This window comes from Podarcis muralis, chromosome 9 (genome assembly GCF_964188315.1).
Source record: "Podarcis muralis chromosome 9, rPodMur119.hap1.1, whole genome shotgun sequence".
Taxonomy (NCBI): Eukaryota; Metazoa; Chordata; class Lepidosauria; order Squamata; family Lacertidae; genus Podarcis; species Podarcis muralis.
In genome coordinates this window covers 57,184,170-57,204,099 of record NC_135663.1, presented here as the reverse complement: position 1 = coordinate 57,204,099, position 19,930 = coordinate 57,184,170, and the positions used below count along the sequence as shown (strand labels likewise).

Below are 19,930 nucleotides of genomic sequence, written 5' to 3'. Positions count from 1 at the left end.
CACTCGTAAAGTATCTAATAAGTTTTATGAAAGCCAGGGTAGATTGTGTATTTTTTTAAAACAAGCAAACAAACAAACTAGCAGGCTATGGACCTTATTGGGATTTATTACATCAAGGCACTGGGAAAATATTGATAGTGGAACTATTAGAGCCTTCTGTTCTTGAAAGCAAAAACATTCTAATTCAATTGAGCAGCTGAATACATGCTTGCAATGAAATAGCTAGACGGAAGTCAAATGGGGAAATAGCAAGTAATGGAGTAAAAGATCTCTTTTAAAAAATTGCCAGGCTGGATTGTAGGCATCTTGATCTGTGTTCTGCTTTCTAACCCCAAGTGAAACGATGAGGTTTTACATACCATATTTCAAAATTCTTGTGTGTCAGATAAATGTAAACACTACTGTCACAACTACTACTGGGAATTCAAGTGCTTAACTGTGTCAAGGATGCTTCTTGCTTGCCAAGGTAGAAGAGGGGGAGGGGTTTGTGTGTGTGCCTGTGACTTTTGCTTGACTGGAATGTAGCTTAGTATACAAAGGTAAGAGGCACACCTACTTTTCTGCCATTTTTTTGGGTCTGGCCCCACCCACCCCTAACATGTGCCCCCCCTCCCAGAAATTGCCTATGAGGGAATGTGTTCATTGGACTAAAGAAGGTTCTCCATCCACACTTCAAACTTCAGTTAAACTAAACTATGGTTTCAATGTGCATGTGTGACATACTAGTGCACCCTGCTGTAGTAATGTTAAATTCTTGAGAATAATCTTTTGGAGAATATTCTCGATTAATGAGAATATTAGAGAATTTCCATTTAAAATAGGAGAATATTCATTTTAATGAATTGAAAATGATATAATTAGTTAACCAAAAACTAAATAAAAATATAGAAACGTCAGCTGTTTAAATCAAGGCCACCTCACATGCAGTTACACATAATTATATAGGCCTAGGTACGTCAAGTGTATAAAGCATTAAAGCTACTTTCTGTAAAAAAAAAAATCACACTGTAGGGCCAAGGGTATAGAATTGCTAAGAATAAGGTCATACCAAAATAGAAAAAAGGCTATTATATATTGTTGAAATACATATGAATTCAAATGTTCATAAAATTAAATGAATAGCATTTTTTTTTAAATGTTTTCTGTAGCTCACATTTATAACTGCCAATGGTGAATGAAACAATGCCCAGTAATGTACTGTAACTGGATTTTAAAAAAACCATTATTCATTACTTACACTGGCAATATCACAGCTTGACTTATTATTTACTAGATTTTTAAAATGTGGGTTGTAAAACTGGTTCTTACATTAGAATTTACAGTTTGTGGAAAATATTCTCTGGAGAATTTTCTAGCAGAGAATATTCTCAAGAATATTCTCATTCTTGAGAATTTTCTCTGGAGAATATTCTCACCTCACATCACTACCATGCTGAAATCCTAGGCACAATATTTTGCTGCTCTCCAATTCCTGTGTTGTTAGGAAACAAGACATGGTCTCGTTTAGTTAGCACTTTGTGTGAACCCGCGCTCGTGATTTGTTTCTCTCCACTCTCAATAACGAATATGTGCATCCCAGGGCTTAGTTGTAGGTGCTCTGTAAAGTTGGGATGTGGGTGGCGCTGTGGTCTAAACCACTGAGCCTCTTGGGCTTGCCGATCAGAAAGTCGATGGTTCGAATCCCCGCGATGGGGTGAGCTCCCATTGCTCTCTCCCAGCTGCTGCCAACCTAGCAGTTCAAAAGCATGCCAGTGCAAGTAGATAAATAGCTACCGCAGCATTGGGAAGGTAAATGGCATTTCTGTGCGCTCCGGTATTCCGTTGCGCCAGAAGTGGTTTAGTTATGCTGCCACATGACCCAGAAAGCTGTCTGTGGACAAACGCCGGCTCTCTCAGCCAGTAAAAAGAGATGAGCGCCGCAACCCCAGAGTCATCCGCGACTGGACTTAATGGTCAGGGGTCCCTTTACCTTTACCTAGCATGGCACCCTTGTTAAAGTAAATATAGTATTGGAAGAGAAAAAAGATTAAGCTTTCTATTACAGGGAAATAATCATTATGTAGGTTATACGGCAGTCTCTTTTACTACCTAGGGGCCGTGCTTGCCGACTCCCCTGCCGTTCCCTAAGCTCCCTTTTCACCATTCAAACCCCATTTCTGAAATCTTAAATTCTGCAGTCCTGCCTTGCACCCATTTTCACCTTCATCTCCGTATGTACAACTCCCCGCCACCCTTAGTGCACACAAACAACCCCCATGGTTACTTCCTGCATCTTGCGTCTTCCAGACATTGCCACTTACTAAGCACCCTTTTTGCCTTCTGTCCAGTTATGAAACCACTCCTATTCTTCAGACCCTTCCATGTACCTTCTCCACTGCCAGTCCCATGCCTCCTACTCCCACCTTTTCATCTTCACTTGCTTTTTCTGACCAACTTTTCGATTCTCCCTTGCGCGCAGACCACCTCATTTCCATACCTTGTTGTCTCTCATATTCTGTGATCCCCTTTGTGTGCATAACCTGTGGCATCTGTCACTGTATCTTTAAGATGAATAGAATATTAATAGCAAATGCCGGCTCCCTCAGCCTTAAAAGCGAGATGAGCGCCGCAACCCCATAGTCATCTTTGACTGTACTAAAACCGTCCAGAGATCCTTTACCTTTACCTTGCTCTGCAAGCTGTCAAATAGTAATGGTGGGACACTGGCTAAGTGACAACCAAACTCACCCCCCGCCCCCCATCTGAATGAGATGAAATCAGAAACCCTGCTATTGGATTCTTCTTCTCCTTTTTGGGGTTTCGTTTCAGATGATAGCTACTCAAGTTACCTAGAAGTCCATGTGGTGAAAGCATACCTCTCTGTGTGACTTCAGAGATCTCCTGGATGCATTGTCAGTTGGTTTCTTTGAGGAACAAAGGGTTTGAGATTCAGATTATACATTGAACCCATTGTAGTCAACTGTTTCAACAAGTGTGCCACAAATTAACTTCCAAGTATGTGTGAATTGCACTATATCCAAACACACCCACATTGCAATCTACTCCTATGCATATTTTACTTTCTAATTTCTGATACACCCGGGAGCTCCTGATTCAGATCCTCAAAGTAGTGTGACAGGGAAAGTGTCAAATTCAAGCCAGGACTTGGATTTGCTGCTGTTTGCAGACACTTCTTTACCTGTCCAGTGTCTGACATCATATGATGGCGGGTGGGTGTGGCTTGGCCAAAACTGCCTTAAGGGCCAAATTGGGAAGCCTTGCAGCCTTATTACACCTGTGGGTCATAGGCTCCTAGTACATGGGCTTGATGTAATCTGGTTTTCCCAAGAGTGACCCATATATCAATCCCTAAAATGCTGTGTGCTTTTTAAAAACAAGTATTTGTTCTTGCACTCCCAAGAAAGGTGTCTCTGCCACTATCTCTGTGGCTTTGAAGCCCAAATCTCTTCAGATATATGGGGTTTCTCGTGAGTAGGAAAGTAGCACTCCAAGGCTGCCAGTCCTCACTAGCTAGACATAACCTGTTTATTCCAATTCTTTCTCCTTGCAAATTTATAGTACAGACCCAAGCAGTGTATGTGTGTGGGTAAGAGGATATTGAGTATACAACATGTGCAAGCCACTTCCTGCGTTCTGATTTTTAAGTATTTTATTAAGGAATCCAATTAAGGGGGAGAAATGGTGGACAGCTTATATTTCAATGCAATATTGCTTTGTGTGTAATCCTTACACTTTATAAGTTCTGATTGCCCAGGGGTTCAGTTCTGGCAGGGAACAGGCAGAACTGTGCTCTAAATATGTTTAAAAGCTTCATTATAAATATAGAGGGGGATGATGATGAGGATGATGATGATGATGATGATAATAATAATAATAATAATAATAATAATAATAATAATAATAATAATGTATATGCCGCCCATATGACTGGGTTGCCCCAGCCACGTTGGGCAGCTTCCAACAAATTAAAACACAGCAAGATGTCAAACATTAAAAGAGTTTTCTATGCAGGGCTGCCTTCAGATGTCTTCTAAGAGTCCAATAGTTGTTTGTTTCCTTGACATCTGACGGGAGGGGATAGTTGTCAGGCAAATGAAAAGAAACACAACAGAACATTGTTTAGTAGGCTTATTCATGATTACTACTTTCAAATGCTTTAATATTTCTGTGTGTTTTCAAATGAAGTAATATTGCATTCTGGATAATTGTAGGCTGCTTCCTGCATGACGGTAGCAATAAAGATGTAGTACAGATGGCATGTACAGCTTGATATCTCTGAAGTTTTACATGCCTCAACATACTGCTTCTGATAGTTATATTAAGCCAGAACTTAAAAATGTAACCTACTGTAATGTGAATGCCTGTCTGTCTGTGTCTCGGGCTCTTTTTGTGAGAGAGCTTAAAATTAGCATCTTGCTGTGTGGCCTAGATGGGTTCAGATTGTGTACAATCTAAATTAAAATGCACCCTGCTTGATATTTTAAAGAAGAAAACGTTCCTCTCTCGTTCTGGCCTTCCCAAATAATTGGTGTGCATCTGCTTAAAGTGATAGTGTTAATATGAATCAGGTTTTGTTTTTTTAAAAGTATTATTGTGCCTTAATAAAAGTATTGATCTAAAACCCCCAAACCCTAAATCTAAAACATGCTGTGTCTCTCAGACAGCACCTACGCAATCTATTTGCAACTGGAATGCAGACAGTGAAGTGTCCTGTGCTTCCAGCACAGTTATCCAATTTGCATGCTTCTCTAGCCTAGATATCTGGAGAAAAGTGCCCTCTTAACTAGAAATCCATTGTGGTTTGCAAGTGCTGAGTGTGGCAGGAAATAATTGGATAGGGCAATGTTAACCCTTGGTTGCTGTGTCTAGAGATGCCTATTACATTTCTGCTCGATAGGTAAAAGTCAGTTTGCTTCAAGATGCTGTTTTCTAAAGGTAAACAAAACAACTCCTAAGGTAATTCTACTCAGTTCATAATGGGATAACTGATTAGCAACTGCCTAGGATAAAACTAATGGAATAAATGCTGCAGAAATAGAACATGATCTGTACTGCGTCTGTTACAGCACTGCAACTCAAGAGATGCTACAGATAAATTTCCATCTCCTTTATTGTTTTATTCTAATGACAATTTTTTCGGCTTTGGTGACTACTGACGATGAAAATGAAGTGAATGCATCAAAACAGTACAAACATCTAGCCTAAGCTTAGTGCGAGAAAATGTTGCTGTGTACTTGCGTAGAGGACTTAAAATTTGTAGAATATTAAATAACTTGGAACATCTGAAGAAGTGTGTATGCACACGAAAGCTTATACCAAGAACAAGCTTAGTTGGTCTCTAAGGTGCTACTGGACAGGTTTTTTTTATTTTTTAATATATTTCGACTGTGTCAGACCAACACTGCTACCTACCTGAATTTGGAACATCCTGGTAATACATGCTGTGCTCTCGTAAATGCACACTGTCTCCTTGATTTATCCAAAGAATATATGGGCAAGATTTTGTCAAAGGAACACAAGGATCATTATGATTATAACCTTCCTTTTAGCATGTGCACAATAGTGAGATGCCAGTTGCTCTGGAAGGTTTTTATCATGTACATTTGATAACGTTTGTAGGTGTGCTAAGTTGAATGTGCTTGGCTTCAGTTTTTGGCCCAGGGAGAACAAATGTCACGTTTCAGACATTTCCAGCCTAGAAGGAAAAATGTAAAAGCCGGAGGAGAAAATACAGACTCCCCACCCCCCCAGCACAGTAGAAACTTGAGTGCTGTTAGAAGCTCATATCTCTCTTTATTAAAAAATAAATTTGGGGCTGTATGATTGCAATGAAGCCCTGAAGGGAGTTCTCATGCGTTTCCTGGGGTCTAGTGGACTCTCGGCACTATTGTGCAAAAAGTTTGCAGATTGGATGGATTTGCGTTTTATTAGATAAACATAAAATAGTTTCTGGCTGACTCACGGAGGCGTTTGTGACTTTAGTGCAGCTTCTAAGTTATTGAATGTTTTTGCAGTTTCTCTCTCTAAAATGTAAAAAATACTACTGCCGCCAACATAAACCGAGACCTCTTGCACTGCTGGGGTATTGTCGTTCTTTTAATGCTCAATAGCTAGATGTGGCGTGTTCAGAATGGTTGTGTAACTTCATTCCAGGAAGCCATTTACAACTCTTATAAAACTGGGTGTTTTCTTGGGATTCCTGACTCAACACTGCTCCCATACAGATTTTTTAGGCATTGCTGTGGTATGCAAACCTCTTTATTTCTGTGTGTACTACACTGGTTCTAAAATATTTAGATTAATCCCATGTGTGTGTTCTCTGTTGTATATTGTTACGACACTTGGATTCTTACCATTAAAAGATAAAGAACTGTATATGAATTGTGGGGGTGATGCAGTATGTGTTAAATCTTAATAGGCCTGACTGTGTTGTTTACCAGGATCTCTCTCTTGATGAAACATTCAAGCACTTCTCTGTGTGTTTCTCATCATAGCTGCATAGTTCTAGGCGGCCAAGGATCGCAGCATGTCCAGTCCTAGCCAAGCCCCTGATCACCCAGAATTTCAGGATTAAACATATTTCTTACTGTGGTCACCGGCTGTGTTGTGTGAAGATAGAAAATGGTGCTCTGCAAATGAGCCACTGCCCTCCTGAGGCACAGGAGAACCTTTGCAGTGTGTCTTGTACAGAGATGGAAGAGCTTCTCATGCAATTTTCATTTATAGCCAGCTGAGTTGTCTTTAGACAACATTATCAATATCAACCCCTCCTCATCAGACTTTTGTAACAATGCAGTGATCTGTGCTATGTCTGATCGAGGTGTTCAATCCCCTGTGTGTCATCTGTTGGCTAAATGGAAGGGTTGTAGTAAAATAAACCTTGAAATCTTCAGGTGTTTCATTTTAAGTTACCGAAACACCCTAGCATACTGTAACATTTACATTGCCTCTGCCCTCTGCTTTCTGCCATGGGCATTTTAGAGTGATGCCTGCTAAGCATCAAGTATCAATATTGAGGGCCCACAAAAACAAACTGCTGTTGGGAGGTACTCCCAGCTTTTGAGTTTCATTCTTCAGAAACTTCATAATCCTGAGCCAGAGTGTCTCCCAGAGGCAATAAAAGACTTTGGGCAGGTATATTATAGTTAAGGATGACTAAGCATACCATCAAGCCGTCCTGATTTTATTTGAATGTTTTGTTTTGCCTGCTGTAAGCCTTCAGGGAAAGGTGGATTAGAAGTTCAAATAAACAGAGTAAGCAAGTGGTAACGTTGCCGCCATGCAAGGGTATTATTTCCAATAGTGTTTCAGGAAACGTTTGCCATAAGAGTGCCTTGGGCAAGTCAACAATATATAGTAGATGTTAGGGATGGTACACTAGATGGACCTAAAGTCAACAGGGTGTAATGCAGTGTAAGCTTCATAAATAATACTAAGCAGTAAGTGTGAACTTGTGGGTAGTGCCATATACTCCCATCCCAAATAGGCTGCGGATTCAGGTCATCATCAGTCGCATCTGTGGCTTTTATCCATCCAGTGCGGTTTAGCATCATGAAGTTATAGTCCAGCTACCTCAGGGTTGCCACAGGTTCCACATCCTTAATATAATGGGAAAATAAAGGTACCGGTAATTAGAAAGATGGATTAATTTCTGAACTTTTTGCGTGTACCTAAGCCTTTGGTTTTTGGGTGTGTGTGTGTGTTGTACTGTATTAAGACTGACATGAAGCATAATGGGGCAATAAATGGTGACAGAAATGTTAGATAAAAGTGTCTCGGATATTCACGATGAATGGATAATGATGGATTGTTTTGTTTTTTGCCTGCTTGCTCTGATTACTACGCACAATACTAAGAGTCCCTAATGAGTGAAATTGTAAAAAGAACCTAGCTTTGCTTGGAATGGTTTGATGAGTGAGGGGATAGATGCTCTAGCATCTTTGGAACTCCTGTTAATTAGGGCTCTGACATCAGAGGGTGCTGGAGGAACTCCCTCTCCAACATTCTGGATCTTGAGCAACCACAAATGGAAGAAAGTTAGCAGAAGGAGAATCCCCCTTCCTCTCACCCTATGCCCCCTGAAAAAAGGTCTCTGGGGGCCCAAGGGAGCCTCTGAAGACTGTGGGATGAGGGTGGTGCTTGGGTGGGAGAAAAATTGGCTAAAATTGGAGCAGCTTTCATCTTTGACATGGATATGGTCCAAACTGGGGGCTATGTACTGATCCACTGAGTAAATGCAACTTGGAATTTATGATTAGAAGAAGAGCCTAGCAGGTATTAGAAAACCTACATTAGTTTCAAGTGGATTTAACTAGGTTGAGAGCAGTGCCTATAGTTTTATACTCGGTTCTCATTTGCATCAGTTCTTATTTGTACTTATACGGTGGTACCTCGCAAGACGGAAAACTCGCAAGACGAAAGGGTTTTTGGTTTTTTTAGTTGCTTCGCAAGACGATTTTCCCTATGGGCTTGCTTCGCAAGATGGAAACGTCTTGCAAGTTTGTTTCCTTTTTCTTAAAACCGTTAATACAGTTGCGACTTGACTTCGAGGAGCAACTCATAGCACGCGGTTTGGTAGCCTTTTTTGAGGTTTTTGAAGACTTTGGTGATTTTTGAAGCTTTTCCAAAACTTTTCCAACACCGTGCTTCGCAAGACGAAAAAATCGCAAGACAAAAAAACTCGTGGAACGAATTAATTTCGTCTTGCGAGGCACCACTGTACATTTGGCTTCTAAGGCTGTTTTGGAAAGTGAAACCAATTCAGCTGATGAAGCTTTCTTCGAGTATTTGGTTTAAGGCTGCCAGTGAGAGACACATCAGGTATTGTGTAGACTGATACAGTGAGGAAAAAACACATACCTGACTGCTTGTTTTATATGCATTTTAAACAAATAAACAAAAAAAAAGTTGGAAACCAAACTGCTGGAGATATCAAAGCAATATTGTATAATTGTAGAAGAAATGTGTAGGCCTAGCTCTCAAAAGCAAATGTTACGGGATACAGTGGTGGGATCCACACCATACCTTTAAAGCACATTCCTTCACATCCTGGGAAGTAAAGTTTGTTAAGGGTGCTGGGAATTGTACCTCTGTGTGGGATAAACTACAGTTCCCAGGATTCTTTGGGAAAAGCAATGTGATTTAAGTGTGTGATGCAGATGCAACCAAATGTGTAGTATTATTTGTCAACACATGCTGTTGAGAAAAGTGCTTTAAATTTTTTAGTACCTAAATCCCCACATAGGCTGTCACCCTCCAAGTGTGTGTTAATGGTACGTTGTAGGGTTTTAACTACTTGGCATGAAGTTCTTGGTCTTTAGACCTCAAGCCTAAAACATGCTTGAACTTTTCATATCAGCTGCATTTTATTTTGTTCTAATTTTGGTCAGGTACCAGGGCTGTTAAACGTTAGTTCTCTCCCTCTCCCTCTCCCTCTCCCTCCCCCGCTCTTTCTCTTTTAAAAATGGGCCCTAGCACTTGTTTATTCCCCTTTTCCCAAAAGGCAGCTGTAGAGGCCCTGATCCAGCTTAGGACTTCATGGAAGGGAAGTTAACCATTTCCTATACATTCTCAGCCAGCCCAACACCCCAAGCTGCTATTTCCTTAAAGGGAAAAAGGAAGGGGAAAAGCAAGGAGTGTTCTCTAATTTTTCCATGTGTTCCATTTCAGGTCAGAATTGGGAATATACTTGAAAAGCCCTACAATTCCGGAAAACAGACACAAAACTGAGAGAAGCTTTTTAAAAAGTGATGGAAAAAGCCTTAAATCCTGAACATTCTGCAGATTAGGATGAGGACAAGCTAGAAACACAGTCAAAAATGAACATTGAAAGCATAGAGAAACAGGGCTTGCAGCCTCCTATAATCATCAGGGATGAAAATGGCAATAAATATGTGTGTAACGCTACTTCGTCAACCTCCCTGAATGGCGGCACTGTTAGCCACTGCCACCAAGAGCTGGGGCATGAAGACTATATCGAATTTAAGGATACAAGTGAGGCAGATATTTATTCAAATCCTCAGAGCACTGAAGAAGAAGATCTGCAAAAGACTGCCAGTGACTATATCTGCATGGGGACTTCAGATCTGGAGGCCATGCACATCCCTTGTGCAAAGGAACAGTTTTACATGCATGCCTTCAATCAGAATTTCCAGGAGCCAGAGAACCCTCTCAAAGAGGGCCTTGCAATAAAGAGTATCCAGAACTGCAGTATGGAGGAATCTGTGCCTTATTGCCAGGCGGACTTAACGCACCCAGTGCCCCTCGCTGCTGTGGAACTAAACACAACTACTGAAATCCAAAATGAATTAGATCATGCCCAAATGCAACAGGAAGGTGCTAGTTCAAGTGACTCTTTCATTACCATTATAAACCTGGGGGATACTGTGGGAAGCAAGTGTTATGAGGTGGGATGTGCCCCTCAGATGCCTGCATATTCTGGGGACACTTGTGAAACTGTTGCTTACACACACAATGCTGGTTCCCCTAAGCTAGATGCCTTTGGCAACCCAAATATGATAAGTGTCATACAGCTAGATAGCGGAGTGTTACCTACTTCTCTTTCACTGACAGGAGATAAGGCCACCAATTATATAGATTTAGTATCGCAGAACAGTGAACAGCAGGGAAAGCAGGATGTTGAATGTGGTGATTCTTTCTGTGGGAGCTCACCAGAAATGGAACCATTTAATCGGTTCAATGATGAGCACAAGAAATATATGCATAGCACACCTGAGCATGATGAAGCTGAACCTGGAGTTGATGGCACCATCAATGGCATGTGCCCTCTAGTAATTGAGAGCTTTGATGAGCATTCAGAACAGGAGTCTGACAAAGACAGGGAGATCTTGACCAAAGCACAAAATATTTCTAAAGAAGATCAGGTTTTGCTCGAAGGACACGATGATAAAATGTCCAAGACACTACACTGTGATATACCGAAGTTAGAAAGGGCTGATCTGGCTGAGCCTAGTTGCCATGAGACTTTTGTGGTTTTTAGTCCCTCACCTGATGAACCCAACTTGGCTTCTCCACCTCCTGAAGCTGGGTCAACAAATACAACTTTTGCTGTGTTTGCTACCCCTGATGAAGTTGGTGATGGAATTTCTAAAGGTGGAAAGAATGGCCACTTGGCGAAAGACCACCCCAGGAGGACATCATTGAAAAGTAATGCTGAACGAGTTGCAGTTAAATCGCCAAACAGGTCTCCCTTTACAGCTACCATAACCAAAGCTAGGAAGGCAGAGATAGTGAGCTTTCCAAAACCAAACTTTAAAAATGTCAAGCCAAAAGTTATGTCCAGGCCTGTGTCTCAGCCAAGAGAAAGTAGTGCATCGAAAGCAGCTCAAAGATCTCCTCAGCTGTCTACAGCCTCCTCATCCTCCCCGTCGTCTTCCCCAAGGCAACCATCCTCTTCAGCTGCAGCACTGAGGAAAAAAATAGACTTGGATAAAGGTACAAAATCAGAAGCACCAATGAATAAAACTCCCAAGCAACATTTTAATAAACACCTTCCTAGCCAAGCTGTGCATGCTGCAACTCATTCCGAAAACACTTCCCACAAGGCTCTAAAAACAACAGTGTCGAAGCAGAGCATGGAACAGGTCGACAAGGCAAGATGCCCTAGTTTGACATGCTCCCTTGTGGCAGCTCCATGCTCCCAGGACTCGGGAGGGACAGCGAGCGACAAAATGGACAGTGCAGAGTCTTGGGCGCAGCCTTGTGCTTTGAGTCAGATATCTCAAGGGGAAGAGAAACAGAAGCAGAATGGCTTTTGTGGGATTCCAGCAGAGCAGTCTGCAAAAGATACTGCAAACAAAGTTCTCTCGGTAAGTTTCTTAATACAACAGCAACTTAAATGTATCTTCAGGTTGTTTCCAGAACATGGACTGCGTGTTTATTGAACTCAAACCTCTAGCATTTTCAGCATATAAACACATGGTGATAGCTACCTCTTTGACTTTACAGGCAGATTGGGTAAGCAGGTAGAGGATTTATTACAAATATTGGGTATGGTGATTTGTTAAACCATGACAGATGCAAGTCAAATGTGATTTATGTGCTGCTGGTAAGATCATAATGCTCCTAGTAAGTGTTATGTGTGGCAGTGCCCAAAGTGGCGCAGGATCGTTCTCGGTGGCTCTTCCTTTCCCTCCTCTGCTTTGCTTATTTAGCCTTGCAGTGAGAAGCTGCCACCCAGATGCAGCCTGTTGAAAATTTTATAATGCACGTTCACTCAAAACTAATGTAGGACAGCTTGTTTACAGTTTTCATCCCAATACCCCACCAATCTTACTTGTAACCTTCTGTTTATAGCTAGACATAGTCAGTTTGTTTGAAATTTGCAACTAGTAAAGCTTTGATATGCAACTATATTGCAACAAAATACAGCCTCTTTGCTTTCAGTTCCAACATTATTTAGTTCATACCAAAATGATCAAAACATCTTGACATTCTAGAACTGGAAATCTTGTTGCAGGGGCAGCAATGTGTAGGTGTTCCTTTATCAAGCTCTCAGGGTGACAGTTGCTAGCGATAATATTTGCAGAAATGTTTTCTTTTCAGCACAGCAATTAAAGTATTGTGCAAGAGCTGACTTCAATGAGAGACTTTTGAAAAGCTTATGGCAAACTTCCTGCAACCAGTTATAAAGCATATAAGAGCGTTTTAATCTCTGGCACTGTGGATTTTTATATCTTGCTTCTCCTACAAGTTCTTTGCAGAAGACTCTGAGAATAAGTGAGACCTTCCCTCACTTGATGCTGGGGTTGGAGAAGGCAGTGTGAATCTCTCGAGGTCCTTCTCCAAAGCTCAGCGTATAGCATATGCACATGTCAGAGGACTGTGCATGTTTGTGTGTGCGCACTGATAATAGCAAATCGTGGCTTGTTACAAAGCCAAACCAAAACATTTGGATCCCTGCTTCTAAACAGGACCATTGAGCGAGAAAATTACCTTGCTTGACTCCACTAGTAGGTTTGCATAAAGCTACAATCTGTCTTTTAATTCACAAATTCTTAAGATGATAATACTGAAATAATAATGTTATGAGTGAAGGACTACTCGTATAGGAAATCTGCCTCAATTCCTGCATTGGTTTCATGCTTTTACCTCTGGATTGGAGGTTTTGACTTGACTTGTGGCTTTTAAAGCAAAGCAAAGAGGGAGAGGAGAGGAGTGGGGTGGGACAGGTGCACAGAGGGATGATGGGGATGTTGTGTGGTTGCATGACTACCTACGCACATTTTGTCCTTCACATGTTCATGCTGTGCACCTGAAGAGGGCTAATGCCAAAACTATTATCTTAGCTCTTGTTCAATGGCATCTCTTAACATCCTTTTAACATCTCTCCCCAAAATTTCATTTGAGCAGTTCCCCTGATCCTTGTAGAAGCAGGGGAGCTTACACTTTCATGCAATACATTTTTTTAAAAAAATAAACTTCATATCATAATTAAATACCAGAAGTGATGTCCATAATCTTTTGATCACAGCTGTTCTTTCTTTCTAAATTAGAGCATGTGGGTGGCTGTCAGCAGGACAAATGTTTGCCTGTTGATGTTGGGATACTCTTTAATTTGAGACAAGCCTTCAGTTCATGTTCAATCCAATGATTCTCCATTAGCATCTCTCCATTATTACCTTAATGCTCCGCATTAAAGTGAGGCTAATAATATATATATCTATATTGCTTACAGATTCACTTTGTAGTTTGATCATGACTGCTTGTTGTTGTTGTTTTTTACCCCCCACATGCTCCCGAACCATATAGGTTTCTTTGCCTAAAGCAGAGGCAACCCAAGGACAAAGTTTACCCAAGGACAGGCCTGTTGCCGTGAGGAATATGCCGGCCTCCAAGATTGCATTCCGCTCCAGGAGAGGAAGTGACAGCAAAAATGGCCACGCATCTAAAATTTTATCTCCTCCAAGAGCAAGAGCAGTCCTGTCGTCAAATTCTGGTGAGAAAAACTTTTGTTAGTTGCCTGTTTTGTGTGGAATCTCCCATGACAGTGCATTGCAAGTAGCCCAGTTTTGGAATTCTGTGCCTGTGCGAAATGCTTGCTGCACGTCACTGTTGACGCCAAGTCACTGCTGGTCATTTCCCCTCCCTTCCCCACCCCTGCATCTCCTCAATTTTGACTTTTCAGCTGCAGAATGCACGAACACCTAACCCTGTTCCGTGAGGAAAGAAATGGGAGGTTTTATTCTGCTTAGATCTGTAGTTGTTGACTGTCCTTTACTTGGAACCCCCCCCTCTTCCTGGGCATGGCAGTTCTTTGGAAGTGGAAACCTGCTCTGAGGAGTGGATGGGTCGTGTATCTGCTGCTGGCGTGTGCTGTGGTCTGTGCAAATGGACTTTGGTCATGAGACCACAAACTCCCAATTTCCACGATCTCTGCAGAGCTCAGATTATTCTAGTGGCAATTATGTGGTCTTCTTTCCCTTGTTCATATAAGCTTGTGTGACTACTGGTGCTGGAGTTGGGGAAATGCAGAGTATTTTATAGCAGTAGTGGCACATTAAGGAGGCTGTGTGGTTTGCCCCGTAGTCCACTCATGTGTGCATGCTTTTAAAGTATATCGTATATTTAACCCTTGTGTATTTAACCAGTTGTGAGCCCCCCATCAGTACCAGGATTGCGGCATATGGGCTTTCCTACTATGCCATGATCCCAGTTAACTACTTTTCTTCCAAATATGGCATTTATGCATAACGGAAGTTTATTATTGCTGCCAATGTTAGCTTCTCTCATGGGGAGGATAATAGGCTGGGACCACGATTTGAAGGGAAAGTGAATAAAGCTGCTCCCTGTATGCTGCAGTCCTGATTGTGGACCTGGGGTTTCATTTTATAGAATAAAAACAAACACCTTAAATGTATACACGTGTACCCATCTATTGACTATCTTTAGCAAGTCTCCAGTCTCATTGGCTCTGCTTTCTCCTATTGGAACCCCAAGATCCACCAAACACGGCCAGATGCAAAAGACATAGAATGAAAGCACAGCACATTCTGAGCCTAGGGATCTGTTTTCATCACCATAACTGAGCCCTTTCACGCATGTTCACTCCTAGTTACCCCTAGCTCATTTCGGCAGCCTAATGTAGGCTGCAGTGGGGTGGAAATGTCATTCTGTTGCTGTTGCTATTGCTAAACAATTGGGAATTGGAAGCCCCTGCCAATCACTAGGGATGTACCAGTAGATCCTGAACTATCTTCTGCCCACACCTGTTCTAAGAATTGCAAACTAAAAAGTCAGTCTGGACATGTAAAGTTAATTTAGAAAACATACCATCATTTTAAAAGCATGCAAACGACTTGTTACCCAGAAAAACCAGTTTTAATTGTCCTGACTTTCCCACCCTCTTTAAAGTGAGAAACAACCCAAACTAACGTAAGTTTGTTATGTATAAACAAAGTGCTGGTGATCTGAAAAATTATTTCTCAGTTTTTATTTTTCATGTGAGCTCTTTTGTAAAGCTGTGTGTTGTTGCGTTTTTGGTTCTTCAATGCAACCTTTTTATGCTTCCATACATACAAAATCTTATTTAGTGGGAGGTAGGCATGCTGAAACAAAAAGGAAAAGTTTTTTTGCTCTTTCAAAACAGTAATTTATAACTTCACAAATCCACCCAGTTTCAGTTAGTTTGTGTCTGGAGGAGAGAGTTTCTCAGGCAGTGCTTTTCAGAGGGGTGTGGAAAATATGCAACATAGAAAAAGCAAGTTCTTGGTGTCCATTGAGTCTAGCTAGAATAAAATCTTATGTGTATGCAGCCAAGTCTTTCTGGAGCCTTTCCAATTTTCTGTTCTTAAAGGCTTTTTATCAGAGTAATCATTATCTGGTTAGTGGTAATGATGGGTGAGTGTCTTAGTTTCAATTTCAGAGCTAGCTGCTACTGGCATAGCACACTTTTTCCTCACTTAATGTAAGTGGAATTCCAAGCTGCTAAAATGTTCTCCTCTTTCTTAATATCAAGAACTTTTCTTTGCATCACATTGGCGAGCCTTGAGGGATGGAGAAGCTTTAAGCATGTCTGGAACAGAGTCTTGTCACTGTACAGAGTGTTTTATCCATGATTTCACGTATATAAAAAAGAAACACGAAATAGGGTTTTGAACAAATACTTTGTCATTTAGCATAAGTGCCAAAGGTCATGCTTGGTTGCAAGCCAACTATAGATTATTTGAGTCATTCTTAAGAGCCTGAATTGTGGCTTGGCAAGACCACAGCATATACGTGACAAAATTGTCAAGGAATTCTTGAGTGCCATGAATTTCCTGCTTCTCCATACCAAGTCATGGCCGCACTTACATATCTGGAAAAAAAATATCCTCCATACCATCTTCCATTGCTCCTATTTTGGGGAGGACAGGAGTTTGGAGATGTGACAGAGCCAAAAGCAGAAGCCACTTATGGTTCCTGTTTCCCTGCAATATTATTACATAATTATTATTATTATTACATAATACAGTTGTACCGGCTCCTGAACGCCTTGGGAGTCGAACATTCTGGCTCCTGAATGAACGAAAACCGGAAGTGAGTGTTCTGGTTTTCAAACGTTCTTTTGGAAGGTGAATGTCCGACAGGGCTTCTTCAGCTTCCGATTGGCTGCAGGAACTTCCTGCAGCCAATCAGAAGACGTAGTTTGGAAATCAAACAGACTTCCAGAACAGATTCTGTTCTGCTTCTGAGGTATGACTGTAATACACTTATTGACATAAGGCTTAAAACATACTTGATGCAGAGGAGAAAATGTTTGCATTAATATAATTTTAGCTGTTCTTTCCACTAAGGTGAGTCTGGCAGGAAGGGTTTGAGTAAGCTCGAAGAAGAAGTGAGGCTTGTACATTCAGGAACCAAAACCTCATCATCTGTGAGGCTTTACAGTAGCCATGTGAATAATTTAGGGATCATCCCCTGCTCTGTTTGTTAAACTCCTCTTCCAAAAACGATCCTGTGGCAGGGCAAAACTCCCATGGATTGGGAATGGAGTCAATTTTTATGGATTAATTAAAACAACTTTAATTGTTATTGTGTTCTTGTTGTTCAGATCCTTTCTGAAGTTGGAGTGCCTAGGAAGGCTCAAGCCCATTCCCAGTTTTTCTTTTAAAAATAGTCAGTTGTGGATGTCTAAGCGCTTGAGGGAGGCAAGCCTCCAATTACAATCTCTCAGTTTCTAGGTTTGCTATTCTACTTCAATTGCTAAAGGCTGAAGTGCTAGAAGGTGACAGGCCAGACACACTTCTGGGTCTGCTTAGCACACAGCTCAGTTGTGGAATGGGAGCCCCTTTCATACTGGTGGAGATAAGAAAGGCCACTTCTCAATGTGCAGCCTTCATGTTTTGACTCGTTTGCTTTTTTCGTACTGTGGCTGAGCAAGTGTCCATCTTCCTTTACTTTCACCTAAGTATTAAAGGGCATCTAGTTCAACACTGGAAAGAAGAAATGGCAGAGCCCAGGCTGTGTAGACATCATAGCTAGCTTCTGTGCTAGAGATGGAGGAGAAATTTGATTTGATATGAATTTAAAGCCAAATCTATCAAATTCACACTTTCCGAAATGATATGTGAACTGAAACACAGCTATCCTTTGAAATTCACACTTGCTCGATGCAGTTCTCCAACCAATGTATTAAAAAATGCATATATTTTGGAGGGAGGGAAACTGTGCATAAAAATGAAAATATTAGTAAAAATAGCTTCCAAAATGCATCATGTTGGAGGAAACTTGCTTGCAAAAGTGTGTACTTCAGTAAAAACTGCGTATAAAAATTAGGAAAATCCATTAACTTTTTAGTGCAGGTTTTTCTTGCAAGTCACTACAAAATGATGAGAACTGAATTTAAGATTGGGGGGGAAATGAGAAACTGAGAGAACCAAAATGGACAGACCCTTCCTTACTGTGTGCTGAGCACTGAGCCACAGAATGGTGGCTGTGGATAATGCATATCCAGTGATAAAAGTGATGCAGGAGAGATATATACTCTGCCTTGGGCTAAGTACTCTCCTATGGTAGATGTATGCACAGTTTGTTGCGAGGTTCTTTGAGAAGCAGTTGCTGCACATCCTAAGTGAGTAGGCAAATAGTGTTCTCTGTTCAAAGTTGACTTGAAAAATAACACACACACACCCTGCTTATACTGCCATCAAGCTTTGCACTGCTAGCTACAAACCCTTTAACGTGGTTTGGGTTTCAGTTGCCATCCTTTATAAAGTAAACTGAGAGGAATTAAATCCAAACATGTCACCTGGCTTTTGATAATGATGCCTGTATTTCTTTCATGATGGCCAAACAGTTTGGCTTAAACTGTGGCCAAAACTAGACATGTGGTGTTTATCTTTCCTTATCTTTTTTTTTTTTTTAAGTGGCTTAGGGAGGTTGTGAATTGGATTTTTGTGTGTGTGGTGGGTTGTGTAGTCTTTCCCCCTGATTTTTCTGTTTGAAATGGTCCCTTCTAGCTACTTTTTTGCCTGTGGAGGGGAAAGATATAAGGACTTTATCTCTTTCCCTTAGATGGAAAATCAGCTGGAGGGAAATAAGCGGTCCTGCCTCCACATTCCTCTGCTGAAATTCAAAGCTTTCCAAGGTTGCTTTTGGCTTGGAAAAAAGTAGGAGGAGACGCATGCGATTGCATGTCTAGACTAGGTCTCAATTAGTATTTGTCTAGTCCAGTTGTATGTTTACTGTCACCAAATATATTAGTTATATTCAAAATGCTGACTTTAGTAGAAGCAAAAGAGCAAATTAAAAATCTTTGCAAAGCCCTTAGCAGATCACATCCTAGGATGCAACACTATAAGTCACCTAAGTGTATCTGTATATCATTTCTCATTATTGTCCAAAGGATGGCTTGGGTTCTCATCAGCATTTTTGAGAAAGTAAAGTTAGCTATCAGCATCATAAACAATGAAGTAAGCCTGTTTGCGGTGGACTGTATTGCAGGAGGAAATAAATTATGATCAGCAGCTGCCTAAAAAGTTCTGCCCTGACTAAGGTTCTGAAATAGTGTAAGTAATGCATTTCTCAAACAGCAATTTCATATTCTCCGTGCAAGATTTGGATAGAGAAAACTTGGGTTGATCTATTGCATACCTTGGTGTTTCTTATCTGGAAACTGGATCTGTTGCATTGCTACCAGCAAGAAAAAGCTCTAAAATGGGATGAACACAGGGAAATTCCCCCCATCAAACCTAATGACTAATCCTCTTCATCCAGATGTCAAATGTTTGGAAGCATTTGATAAGCTCAGAAGTTAAGAAGGCTCATCAATCTTTCTCTATTCCTTGCCAAAGGATATTGTGATGCCTGTTTGCATGATGAGGGGCTGAAAGTCCAGTGGCTGCCAAGATTTTTTAAAAATGGTAACAGCAATCAAAATAGCCCATGTAAACCATTAGAGTTTAATCTAGGTGATTTGGGGGTTTTGTTTTGGTTTTTTATCACCCATAACTATTTTTTGTCAGGGCTTGCCATGGCTTGAATCCAGAGAGAATAAGATCTCTTAGTAACGCTGCTCATCCACTGAGTTTCTACCCTATCCCCATGGTCTGATGTATCAATAGAATAGAAACAGGATGCTTATTTTAATTATTATTAGGATGTAGCTTGTCCAAAATAAATCTGCATTTAAAATTGGTCATGCACCTGTTTCTGATACACAATTCCTACCAGTCATGTTTGCTGATACTTGTGTGGTTCCATTTTCCATAGACTTCCAGGACGTTGAATTGACATTATGTGTGTATGTTGTTGTTGTTTTTAGACGTAGCATTGGTAAAACAAATCCATATAATCTGCTTCTTATTTTTAAAACCGCTATTGATTTTCTGGGCAGTTATTATATGCACCCATAATAACTTTGTTCCTGGAGCACATAGCATCTTAGAGTGGAGTTTGGGGGAAACTGGTGGTAGGAAGGAGGGGGTTAAAA

At 40.9% G+C, this 19,930-nt stretch overlaps 1 protein-coding gene across 7 annotated transcripts in view; it reads left to right on the top strand.

Moving 5' to 3' along the window:
- The window catches only part of MTUS1 (microtubule associated scaffold protein 1), a 103,071-nt gene that overhangs the window by 16,682 nt on the left and 66,459 nt on the right, over positions 1-19,930 (top strand). For all 7 annotated transcript variants that reach the window (XM_028745089.2, XM_028745084.2, XM_028745088.2 and 4 more), the window contains exons 2-3: positions 9,670-11,828; positions 13,771-13,957. In XM_028745089.2, coding sequence (XP_028600922.2) covers positions 9,819-11,828; positions 13,771-13,957 — 2,197 coding nt within the window. In that variant the 5' untranslated portion in view covers positions 9,670-9,818. The remainder of the gene's footprint in view (positions 1-9,669; positions 11,829-13,770; positions 13,958-19,930) is intronic.